Source organism: Eschscholzia californica, unplaced genomic scaffold (assembly GCF_041429995.1).
Source record: "Eschscholzia californica isolate CP2 unplaced genomic scaffold, dmEscCali1.0.p SCAF_1, whole genome shotgun sequence".
In the NCBI taxonomy this organism is placed as follows: domain Eukaryota; kingdom Viridiplantae; phylum Streptophyta; class Magnoliopsida; order Ranunculales; family Papaveraceae; genus Eschscholzia; species Eschscholzia californica.
The window spans coordinates 74,130,216-74,143,252 of record NW_028238198.1 but is presented as its reverse complement, the minus strand read 5'-3'; the positions used below and the strand labels follow the sequence as shown (position 1 = coordinate 74,143,252).

The 13,037-nt window shown below is 36.9% G+C and overlaps 1 protein-coding gene across 2 annotated transcripts; it reads left to right on the top strand.

Annotated features, from left to right (window-relative positions):
• On the top strand, positions 1-4,117 carry LOC147569065 (Galactosyltransferase family protein). 2 transcript variants are annotated; one of them, XM_086655523.1, is made up of 8 exons: positions 1-195; positions 803-1,679; positions 2,052-2,272; positions 2,419-2,694; positions 3,022-3,150; positions 3,363-3,542; positions 3,634-3,741; positions 3,828-4,117. In XM_086655523.1, the coding sequence occupies exons 2-8, from the start codon at positions 908-910 to the stop codon at positions 4,032-4,034; spliced, it is 1,893 nt and encodes a 630-aa protein (XP_086511649.1). In that variant the 5' UTR covers positions 1-195; positions 803-907; the 3' UTR covers positions 4,035-4,117. The 2 variants fall into 2 exon arrangements, with proteins under 2 accessions (XP_086511649.1, XP_086511650.1); XM_086655524.1 differs by having other exon boundaries at positions 12-195; positions 800-1,679.
• Positions 4,118-13,037: the final 8,920 nt, after the last annotated feature.

Below are 13,037 nucleotides of genomic sequence, written 5' to 3'. Positions count from 1 at the left end.
GGAAATAACCCAAAAAAAAAAAAAGAAGAAAGAAAAAAGAAAGTACTCCTCAGTTGTTTGCTTTTGAAGTTGGACTCATCAGTTCATTTATTATTGTCTAGTTTTTTTTTTTTTTTTTTGAGATTTATTATTGTCTAGTTGAAAGTCTGAAACTCTACTTCAAACTAGGATTTATTATTTCCTAGCTTTAAAACGGTATGATTCCTTCTTCTATCACAAATTTCTATCAGTTCAGTTAGATCTTATACCCTCTTCTTGTAGCTACTTCATTTGTTTCATTTCGCCTGCTGGAACTTCAGATTTGGTTACTTTTCACTCCTTTTCAGCTTAAATTGGTGTACTCCAAATAAAATTTAGGTTTTTAAGAAATGGGTTTGATTTTTGCAGAATCCTGTAACTTTTAGTCTTCATATTTCAAAATGGGGAGAGATAGAGAGAGGGGGAAATTCTTAAAAGATGTCTAAATGAACATAAATAGTTAGAGATAAGAGATTTGATTAAGAAATTCTTAATTCAGTGCTAGATTTAGAAATCTATAGCTATTTGATTAATGCTTATAGATATAAACAAAAATCACAGCAGAGATTTGTTTATTCAAGGGATTCACCACACCTTCCCCTAAGTGAAGTTAGTGAAGTTTCCAGTGTTCAAAATGCTTTAGTTGTCTTATAAACCTACCTCTAGATTTAAGTTTTTATTTTGTTACTTATGGTTTCAATACTTGCATTTGACTACATTTAGCAACTTTCACTTAACAATTGCCCTATCTTGTTGTTCTGTGAAACTGAAATATACATAGCAGAATGCAGCGATTCGTTACAAGAATATGAAGAAGATGATGGTAGTCGGTAGAGGATGACACTTGGTAAGCATATCACGTTCAAGCGAGAATAGAATTTATTTGAGAATGAGGAAGTGGACTGGAGGCACTTTAATTACTGGACTTGCTATGATTTTGGTTATACGGTATAGTCTAATGGAAAAAGATTCACCGAAGAATTCAGCAGCCTATAAATTCTTTAGGAACCATCCACCCAATGTTTCTAGTTTATCGGACTCCAAGTTTGTTAAACAACAACTAGTATTGAATCTTAAGAAGAGAGCCCCTCTTATTAGTGTTGACGGACTCAATGCTCTGTTCGCCTCGACAAATATTTCTAAAGAAGACGCAGAAGTGCTAGTTGTATGGACTAAAATGCACACCTTATTATCGAGGTCGGATTATTTGCCTGAAACGGACCAAGGCATCAAAGAAGCTTCAATTGCGTGGAAAGATTTATTGTCTACCATCCAAGAAGAAAAAGCATCGAGTTTTAATGTTTCTACCAGCCATGCGAACGATACAGAAGTTAAGAATTGCTTTTTCTCGGTAAGTATGTCGAATAATACAGCATCGAGAAATGGAACTAGTCTTCAGTTTCCATGTGGGCTTGTTGAGGATTCGTCCATTACAGTGGTTGGTGTTCCTGATGGACCTAATGGGAGCTTTCAGTTTGAACTTTTAGGTTCAAAACTTAAAGGTGAGGCTGGAGCTCCAGTAGTACTGCAGTATACTGTTAGTCTTTCAGGTGATGGACTGAAGGAAGATCCAGTGATAGTCCAAAATTCATGGACTTCGGAAAGTGGGTGGGGGATAGACGAGAAGTGCCCTTCTCATAGTTCAATTAGTAAATTTGAAGGTATATCTTGTAACGACTCCTTTACAATTTCTGTCTCTGATGTCCATGTTACACTTAGCAGATGTTGTATCCTTCCTAAACAAAGGTGCTCGATCGTCAAGGTCGGCAAAGCTCCGTTGCTATATATTGAGTACACCTAATTTACAACAGTTTAGCATTAGTTTGCTTTAAAATGCACCAAGCTAACGGGCCTTGCTCTCTGAATCTCAACATATTTATTCCGTTCTAAATCCGTAGTCTCCTGGTGGTTCAACCTTGTCTTCGTAAATGTTATGCATGTCCATATGTTTTTTTAAGTTTCAAGCAACTAGTCTTGATTATCATAGCTCCTAGCACAGAATATTCTAACCTTATCATTGGAAAATATTACAGTTGATGGACTAGTTCGTTGCAATGACCGAGTTTTTGCGAACCTCAATGGAAGTAAGCCTAGTGGTGAGAAATTCATCAATGGTTCCACAGGAAGTGCCCACATGAGTTATAACTTCCCATTTTCTGAAGGAAATCTATTTACTGCCACCTTGTGGATTGGTCTTGAGGGATTTCATATGACTGTTAATGGAAGACATGAAACATCTTTTGCATATAGGGAGGTAGGAAATGAGTTTATTTGGATCAAAGTTTAAGAGTTTAAACCAATGGATACTGTAGACATCATTTTCTGTAATTAGGATTTGTTTTAGTATTATTTTTTCTTCAAAGGTTATTGACATCCTTTGTTTCATTTCATCCACTACAGAAACTTGAACCGTGGTTGGTCAGTGAAGTAAAAGTTGGAGGTGATTTGGTTCTCTTATCTGCCCTAGCTAACGGTTTGCCCGTCTCTGAAGATTTAGATTTAACTGATATTAAGCGCCTTAAAGCTCCTGTACTTTCCAGGAAGAGGGTGACATTGTTGATTGGTGTTTTCTCAACTGGAAACAATTTTGAACGTCGAATGGCTTTGAGAAGGTCCTGGATGCAGTATGATGCTATTCGTTCCGGGAATGTGGCTGTTCGATTTTTCGTTGGTCTTGTAAGTTATACCCTCCAGCCTAGAAAGCTTGATCTCTTTTGAAATAGCTTCGAGTGTATGTTTTATTCATTTATAAGGGTTTCTTCATTAGTCATAGACAAGTTGATGCTTTTATTGAATAGATTCCCTAGGTTATCCTCAGTACTCGCTTAGCCTTATCAACATGTTAGCCTCATGAGTTATCAACATGAACTAAATTCCTCCTGTTCCACCTACAAAGAGATGATCCAGAGAAAACCATAAGAATCTTTTAGCATTGGGGCAAGGTCTGTTTGTTTCAAACATCAAATTGAGTGCTTTATTTACAAGTTTCATTTTAATATGCAGCACAAGAACAGTAAAGTCAATATCGAGTTGTGGAGAGAAGCTCAGAGATATGGGGATATCCAGCTTATGCCTTTTGTCGACTATTACAGTCTGATCACTCTGAAAACAATTGCTATTTGTATCATGGGGGTATGCACAAAAGTTCTGTTATTGATTGCAATCATTGCTAGTTTCTTGATAGATTCACTAGTTTGATTATTTGGATATTTTTTCTAAAGACTTTTGAGAACTTGAATAAGTCTAGAACTTGTGGTCTACATTGATGATTTCCCGTTACATGTAGAAAAAAACAATTTTTTGTTCCTCGATCGATAATTTACTCTTATTTCATACTCCTGCAGACTAAAATTCTACCTGCTAAATACATAATGAAAACAGATGACGATGCTTTTGTAAGGGTAGATGAAATCCTAGCTGGTCTCGAACTCAAGAAAATCCCTAATGGACTCTTATATGGTCTAATTTCCTTCGATTCCGAACCCCACAGAGATAAGCACAGTAAATGGTACATTAGTGACAAGGTATTAATCTCTGGCAACATTTTATTTAATTATGTGATATAACATAAGCTACATGAACTAGAACACTTAAATGGACGTTATTTTTCTGCAGGAATGGCCTCATGGTTCATACCCACCATGGGCTCATGGGCCAGGATATATCTTGTCACGTGATATCGCGAAATTCGTTGTTCAAGGACACCAAGAAAGATATCTCAAGGTAAAACATAATATTATCTCTTAAAAAATCCTTCTATGACGAGCTCACTTTCTTATCTTAACTAATATTGAGTTTCTTGTGTTTAGTTATTTAAACTTGAAGATGTTGCCATGGGAATATGGATTGAAGAATTTAAGAAGACCGGTCAAGAAGTTCATTATATAGCGGATGATCGATTTCAAATATCTGGTTGTGAAGAAGGCTATGTTCTTGCTCACTATCAACGACCGAGCAATCTCTTATGTCTGTGGGACAAGTTGCAGAAACATAATGAGCCTATCTGTTGCGAATGATTTTTCGCACTTTTGCTTGATTTTGCCCGGGTAAGAAGAACTACAAACAACTTGACTTGGAATCGTCATTCGTTCTTCGCATATGCCTCACTTGCCTACAAGTACCAGAGTGTAGATATTTAGCTGACATGGAAATGATATTTACCAGAGTGTAGATATTTGTAGTTTTGGTGACCTAAATCATGTTTTAATCTCTTATTCTCTTCCTCCCTTGTCTCGTCTATAGGGGTCTTGGCGGCAAAAGAAATTTCAATGTCCTTCTCGGAGATTGGAAAAAGAAAAGTACAATTCTACATTAATATACTAATGTATCTCCCCCTTTTCAATATCAAATTCAAACATGGATTGAAAGGATTAATAATATGTGGTTCCTGGGAAGATTAAGTGGTAATATATATGTCTTTCTACAATAAGAGAAAGTTGGGGTCGTACTATTTCCACAAAGAATCTTGACGTGGTAGATTTGTTTTGTTGTTCGAAGTGTCTTTATCTATGACAAAATAGCGGGTTGGTGGTGATGGTGGTGGCCAGTGAAGTAATTGGTAGAGTAAATGTCCAAGGTGAGGGTTTCCTTCTCCGGAATTTCCTCTTGTTATGTATATATTTTTCTTTTAATCTTATAGTAATCTTTTTGGAAGTATAGATCGATTTTCTGTTCTAGATTTGAGAGATTTTCAAGAAAACAGAAAAGAAGGTATTTTCCATATCCAAATTTCCTTCTCTTCCTCATCGATCCGGGTTTCCATATGTTGATGATAAGAAGAAAATATTAATGGAGGAGGAAAGATTATACATAAACAATAAGAAGATAAAGTTAAGAAATCACTCAACCTTCATCTTCGAAATCAAGTATAATAATTCGTCTTCGAAAAACTTGGTGGTGCTCTTGATGAAATCGTAATTCGTCTCTACTTGGTCCATCCTGATAACATATAATTAAATATTATAATTCACGACGTTTAGGGTCTCCTTCGTGATCTTAAGGATCTTTTATTTGTGACCTTTAGGGTCTTTTTAATTTATTTTTGCAATCTTGTATTTCCTTTCCCTTCATGTTGTCTTTATTTTTGTAAGTTTCATTTTGTTATTTACTTGAGTAAATCCATGTTGTACTCAAAGGAGTCAAAATCATCAAAACCATGTAATTTGTTGGAATGTGGTTGATGTAGAACGCAGCGGAATTAAAGAAGAAGATAAAACTAAACAAAAAACAATAAAATAAAGATGAAATAACTCGAAATACTAAAACTTTATTAAACTTCAAAGGGGTTTTCTCTTCAACATGAATCATAAACAAAGACTGGACCTCCTTTTATAGACTACTAAACTTTCCTAGATAGACACAAACTGGACTTTCCAAAATAATAGAAATACATAAACCTTCCTAAACCTAGATTCATTATGAATCCTTCTAAATTAGAACTCTCCTAAACCTCTAGACCAGCCGACCAAATCGCGGGCGCGCGGGTTTGCGGGCCTGTCTCGTATGCGCCTGCATCAGCTCCCCGTTCCCCAGAAGCTTCGTCCCGAACCGATTGACTAAGGAAAATTGGATGTATCCGCATAAGAAGAAGACCAACAAGGCGATTCGTAAGGTCCACTTCGAACGAAGGTTGCATTGGTAGTTAAGGAAAGTAATTTGTAAGAAATTGCAAACTTCATTCCCAATCTCATATGTTGCTGATTCTTGCAAGACTAACTGTAGAGAATCAAGAACATTCATCTCACCATCTTCCCAAAATTCGTTGTTAAGAGCTAAAGTATAAACGTGGGCAACGTCAATTATGGTGTCGAGGTTGATACTTGTAGTTTTGGTATGACAATCAAAATCTACCTTCCCATATTCAGCTTCATGAAGTTTATAGACTCGAACTCGATCAAAACTCTGAAATAGAGTTACCTGCCGAACCATCATATCACACAAATTAATTTTGTCGGCCGCAGGTTTATGTAGTGCAAGGGAGAATTTAACAACGATACCGAACACCGTGATCTTTCTAAGGAGCTTATTATCGAACATGAGAGGGGCGTCATTGAGAATTGTGGTTTCGGAAGTGATGTTATTTCCACCGAGTCCTTGCCATTCGATCGTCCAACCACCAGATTGGTAGCCCAAGTTGTTGGCATGAGTTCCGGCGACCAGGATCCTAGGCGCCTTCTACGGAAGTGGCAATACCGGCTTGTCAGCTGATTCAGCGTTTTTCAATAGCACAAGTGATTTCCTCACAGCTTCTCTAGCCAAGTCTCTGTGTGCCTGGCTTCCTTGTTGATCAACTAGACTGTAATCAGTCATTGGGTTCTCAAACAAACCCATTGTGTATTTCACCCTCAAAATCCTCTTGACAGCATCATCAATTCTGCTCATAGGGATGATGTTGTTCTTAACTTGGTAAGTTAGGTCATCAATGAACTCATTGTGGTTATAGGGAACCATGATTATATTAATTCCAGCAAGAACTCCACCTCCGATTAAGTACGAATAATTAAAATGAGGTGGTAAGGCGATTCTGTCTATGCCTTCCCAATCTGAAATTACAAAATCAACCCCGAAACTTGAGTTTGTTCTTGAGGAAGTTGGTACGAGATCACGAGTGGCATGCATCTTCTTGCCATTCCAACTCGAATATGAGACTATGACAGTTGAGACACCCTTGATGATCGAATCGTAGTAAGCAGGCATGTGAATGCTTAGTAATCCATAGAAGTCAATCTCTGTATTGTTCTCATTGATTCCCTTGGTTGTTCCACCATCTCCGACAAAGTGCTTTGCACAAGTTGCAACTTTTATCCTTGATTTATCAATATCATAGAATTCTTCCTTTTCAATATCACTGTTGTCTCCTTCTTGTTCTATATTAACATAACCCACATCTCGAAGAATAGTTGATTGTACTCTTTCGTTTTCGTCTTCAACTGCAACCTCTTCGTAACCATCTTCTTCAACTTTTCCATATTTTTCTTTTTCTTCTTCCTGATTGAAAGATAAAATCGACGAGGAATATGGTTGACGTATTATTGTTCTGAGGTCGTCACACATATGTTGAATCTTAGCTAAATCGGATAGTAGCGATTGAACCGTCTTGATAGAAGTCGTTTGTGGTGGCGGTGGTGGTGTATACGAGGACGGAGGTGGTGGTGATGGTGGTGGTGCGGGTTTGGTCGGATAATAAGAGGATGGAGGTTGTAATGAGTTTTCTCGTACGGTTTCTCTCAGATTCCAATGATAATCGTACGAATCCTTATTCGCATACAAACATGATGCGCATAAGCATCGATTCGTTATCCCTTGATGAGTATAATCATCTTGACGAATAGAATACGATCGATACGGATGTAACTGGTCTAGAAAAAAATTTCCAGAATCATTAGCCCAAAATTTTGGTGGCTTTGAATACCACATGATGTAGAACGGAGCGGAATTAAAGAAGACGATAAAACTAAACAAAGAACAATAAAATAAAGATGAAATAACTCGAAATACTAAAACTTTATTAAACTTCAAAGGGGTTTTCTCTTCAACATGAATCATAACAAAGACTGGACCTCCTTTTATAGACTACTAAACTTTCCTAGATAGACACAAACTAGACTTTCCAAAATAATAGAAATATCTAAAACTTCCTAAACCTAGATTCATTATAAATCCTTCTAAATTAGAACTCTCCTAAACCTCTAGACCCGCCGACTAGGCCGCGGGCGCGCGAGTTTGCGGGGTCGTCCCGTATGCGCCTGCATCAGTAGTCCTTCTATGAATGAAATTTTGGTTTATCTCAAAAAAATTCATAAATAAAATCCAAGAATATTGTGGCTCTAGATACCGCTTAATGGATACGCAACAGAATAATAAAGTGATAACGCCAAACGATTAAGTAGAAAACGATTAATGCATTGAGACCTATAACTTAGGTTTTTGCTGATAATCAAAGATGCTTAAAACAAGAAGGGAAAGCGCCCTTATACAAGGGTCGGTCGAACTACAACTTTCCTGATTTTTTTTTGACAAACCGACTACGATCTACGTTAGTCGTTACAAGACATTGATACATCATCAAGATGTGATAAGCATGATAAACGCCTAAGTTACACAAATGATTAAAGAGGCCTGAAACCCGGCAACAAAGAGGCCTAAAGCCCGACAACAACTAATTTATTTAGTGCCTAAGCTACATGGGATAATGCTTGGGGATAAACTGCTTCCACCGAGAATTGATCCCAAGACCTCATAGGCTTAGGAGGTATGTCCTACCGCTACACCAAAGGGTGGTGGACGGGTACTGCTGATGTCAAAAAATTGTCTTCCGTTATATCAGTATGAAACCGGGACTTGATGCATGACAGCGTCCGTTATGATCGAATATTCTGTTAAGTTGAATGAAATTCCTTTCGCCTGCTCCTAGCTTCAACTCCTACTCCTTGCTCCCGCTCCTGCACCTAGCTCTTGCTCCTATTTCCTGAGGAAACCCTCAAAGGGTTCGAAAACCGCTTCGACGCTCAAGACAGTCAAGTTGCTCTTAGCAGTAAAAGATTGAATATTAATTGAACCTTTTTGGGGACGAGTATGGGAACTCTGTATGATGAGTGATTTTTCTGATCGAGAGATCGTGTTAAAGTCTGTCCTCTGTGGAAGACGATGGGGGGGCGCTTTTATAGGCTGAGGTAGACCGACTGTGATTAGATGGTCTAGATGAGGCGGTTATGATCCAGCGTTTAGGGAAGTTTCCCACTGCTCATGATTAGGGTTTCCCTAGTATAGGATAAGTAGAAGTTCCTAACTTCAAGGATCATTCGTAGATATCCTGCCGAGGTAATAGATCTTCTAGGAGATGTTTCCTCCTTTGAGACTCTTGAAGTCCAAGCTTGCTTAAACACTTAAGATCTTTAACCGACTGGGGTCCTTTAGGGAGATTGCGGGATTGAGTCGGCAAGCTGTGGGGCACGTTTATGCCTCCCTAGTTTAGGGTGTGAGACATCGGCATAACTTACGTGGACCCCCCTCATTCTTTTAGAGATTCCAAACCTGATGCGTTCGTGTTTGGGGCGAAACAGGGTTGATACCTCTTAGCTGGTCCCAACCGACCTCCCAGTTAGGGGCGTAGGTGGTGGAGCGTTAAGGATTTAGCTGTTTTGTTACCTTAAGCCGGGTTGACCCGTTTGACTTCAGGTATGTTCTTGACTCTTTGACGTTAGTCAACGTCTGAACAATTTATGCATCATCAGGTACAACTTTTCTAGTTGGAAACACTCTATTCCTAAACCTAATAAACATCCGCATCATAATTCTAACTAGTTAATTTACAAGTTATTTATGAATAACAAACCAAATAAAATGTGAACTCCTAAACTTGATTGCAACCCCTAATACTTTAAAATAAGCCCCTTGGGAAACCGACTATTCTTTTTTCTGGACTACAAGAGTTGTTACAAGACATTGATACATCATGAATTTTTGCTGATAATCAAAGATGCTTAAAACAAGAAGGGAAAACGCCCTTATACAAGGGTCGGTCGAACTACAACTTTCCTAGATGGAAACACTCTATTCCTGAACTTAATAAACGTCCACATCATAATTCTAACTAGTTAATTTACAAGTTATTTATGAATAACAAACCAAATAAAATGTGAGCTCCTAAACTTGATTGCAACCCCTAATACTTTAAAATGAGCCCCTTGGGAAACCGACTATTTTTTTCTGGACTACAAGAGTCATACATCATGAATATGCTCTATTACTGCCTGATTTTAAACTTCTTAACTAGCAGATTTGATGTCCATCTAAACTATCTTTATTTATATCCAAACTCAATAATTTTGGATTTGCACTTCTATAAAATCGAACTTAGGACATCCAAATGGTGGAGTAGATGTCCGACCACTACACCAAAACGTAATGGACAGAAAAACCGACTATATTAGAACATCGTGTCAGTGCTCACAAAATCTTGGAAACGAAAGCAAGATATAGTATAACGTTTACTATCCGTGAACAAACAAACGTGTAAAAGAAAAAAAATTTGTTTACCCTAGCTACATCATTAATATTGGTTTTTCAACAAAAAAAAAAAAAATACATCATTAATATTGGTTTACAACTGACTATTATATACAACTTTAAATATTCACATAATCAAGAAGTATCCGTCAACAACATGAAAGAGAGTGGATATTGAAAAAGCTTTTTAAAACATTACGCAAAGAAACTCGGTATAATTTTGACAAAAACTCTGTCACGCAATATAAGGAAGAAGTTAATATCATTCTTGCCATGAGTGTTTATATAAAATTGTTTTGCCTATTCTTTTTCTTTGTTTGAAAAATCATTAATTAGTCTAAAACCTCTTTCTTTCACAATGAGATGATATTTGTAAGAGAGATGCTAGAATCACAAAAGATTTTGACAAAAAAAAGTTCCCAGCTGATGTAGCGGTTGTGATTTTCATCTCTCAACGGCCTAGATTTGGTCAAAGTTTGAAACCACACCCGCCACATCAGCTGGGAACCTTTTTTTGTCAAAATCTTTTGTAACTTTATCATTTCCCTATTTGTAAGAGAGATGCTAGAATCACAAAAGATTTTGACAAAAAAAAGTTCCCAGCTGATGTGGCGGTTGTGATTTTCATCTCTCAACGGCCTAGATTTGGTCAAAGTTTGAAACCACACCCGCCACATCAGCTGGGAACCTTTTTTTGTCAAAATCTTTTGTAACTTTATCATTTCCCTATTTGTAAAGATTAAGTTGACCAATCCCATACTTAAATCAATGCTATAAAACACACCATAAGTAAGTTACGTATGGTCGGACTCAGATGGAGTAGCTAGGTTTATATCGATTATTATACTTGATTGTAAAATGTGAAGGTCAGTAGTGCGATTCATAGTAGAAGTGAAATTCGTTATTTATTTATTGATTTGTATTAAAAATATAAATAAAAGTTAAATATATGCTTTCATGATTATAGAATGGCTTTAAGGATCTCTGTACAGTCTTTAGTACGTAAGATTTATTTAATAATAGTAGTTATCGGACTTATTCAAATAATGATTTATCGTTACCGTATTGAATATAATAATTCTTAGAATCCATATATAAAAATGTGGTGATAAATCTGAGTAGTGGTCGGACATAATAGTGCTAGCCTGCTAGGCAACTCTCTTTTTGACTACTTAATTGATACCTCCATGTCTTCATCTGTTTTCATCATTTTGTGTTTGTGACTTTGTGTGTATGTTTACTATGTGAGTTACTTGTTTGTATTTATATAATATTGTGGTTGAGGTGGCACTCCACTCTCAAGAGTAAAGTACAGCTATGGAATACAACTACATACATGTGAAAATTTTATTGCCGTTGCCCGTTGATTGAGCTAGTTTCATATTTACTTTTTTTTTTTTTTTTTTTTTTTTTTTTGACGGATAGTTTCATATTTACTGTCTAGAGTTTAGGATTTGCCTGTAACCGTTAAATTAGGGCACTAAGGGCAGGCAGCCATGGGTAGATGTACACGAGTACATCCCATCTCTTTTTTTTTTTTTTTTTTTGAGATAGATGGTACATCCCATCTCTTGTTAGCTACTAAATGGGTACATGAGTACATCCCATCCCTTTAAGTAATTAGACCTTCTTTTTAGGAGTGAAGTCTTCAAAAATATTAGATATAAATCTTAAAAGATACCAAATGGGTATCGTACTCCACACCACAGGTACTTAACGTGCTTAACATCACGTAATATATTAATCATATATTTTGCATTTTTTTTTGTCGAGAGCATATATTTTGCAGTTACTGTTGCAATTATTTTACAACATAGTATTTATAAATTGTTAAATTTGAGACACATTTCTTTTTATTAGAACACGTGCAACCATTATGTCAATCAGCTTGTAATCTAATTTTGCTACCATTTTAGGTAAATTAGCAACCATAATATAAATTCCGAATTGCAAGAATGCTCTCTGTTTTAAAGTAACTATTTTCAACTTCTTTTTCAGTACCGTTCTTCCTCCCTCTCATCCCAGTAGTTCTGAATTCTCCTAGCCTACAAGGGCCGGCCCAATCAATTTTGAGGCCCAAAGCTAAATTGAAAATAGGAGCCCACATCCAATACTGCTTGCTGCTTGAGGGTGAGTTTGAACCCATGACCTTCATCATGCAAGTCTTGTTCTGAACCGCTAAGCTATTGCTTAGATTTTCAAAAATAATTAGTCGTAGTTATATGTATAAACAACGACACATCCCATTAAATACCCAAATAGAGGTCCTTCCGTAGGTTGGGGTCCCAAAGCAGCTGCTTTGGGCCCGTGTCGTCCCTGCCTACAAATCAGTACGACCCTGACTTATGCGGGGGGGGGGGGGGGGGGGGGGGGGGGGGGAGGGGGGTCCTAGGCAATGTATCGATGGGGCCTCCCGCACCACATTGTAGTCTTTGTTTTTGTCATGATTTTATCGTTGCCTTTTAAACTTCTTACTAATTAGGATGTGTTTATCGTTTTAACTTTAATTGGTTTCACTAAACTACATGTCAGTACGGTTTAAAACATTTGTTCATTTAGATGTCACTTTTGAAAGAAAAAAGGTACTTAGAAGTTAACGAATGTCACAAGAACCAAACCTTTGACTTTAGGTTCTCCAACCAACTACTTTACCAATTCTACAGTCCAAATTGACCTGATATATGTTTGCAAAAAAATTACATTTAATAACAGTATCTATATATAAATGTTACATTTTCAGGACCCCTAAATTTGAAAGCCCTAGACAGCCGCCTGAGTCGCCTCTGCTACAAATCAATTATACAAACTCTTCATTCATCCTATACACGAAAACAAATGAGTAATTAATAATAAAGTTGGGATCATAACCCATGATGGACATTATTTGTAGCTCATTCATAACATCTATTATATAAAATAGAATGGTGCGTGCTGATTGGGACAACTCAAAAACAAACTCTGGGACAAACATAGAGATAAATCCAGTTGTTCGTTCAATGTCAGCACTAATA

Excerpts from the sequence above, each read along its gene's own strand:
- LOC147569065 (XM_086655523.1), top strand. The coding sequence starts at position 908 with ATGAGGAAGTGGACTGGAGGCACTTTAATTACTGGACTTGCTATGATT. Across the intron at positions 1,680-2,051 it reads TTCAATTAGTAAATTTGAAG|TTGATGGACTAGTTCGTTGC; the intron begins GTATATCTTGTA and ends AAAATATTACAG. Across the intron at positions 2,273-2,418 it reads CATCTTTTGCATATAGGGAG|AAACTTGAACCGTGGTTGGT; the intron begins GTAGGAAATGAG and ends CATCCACTACAG.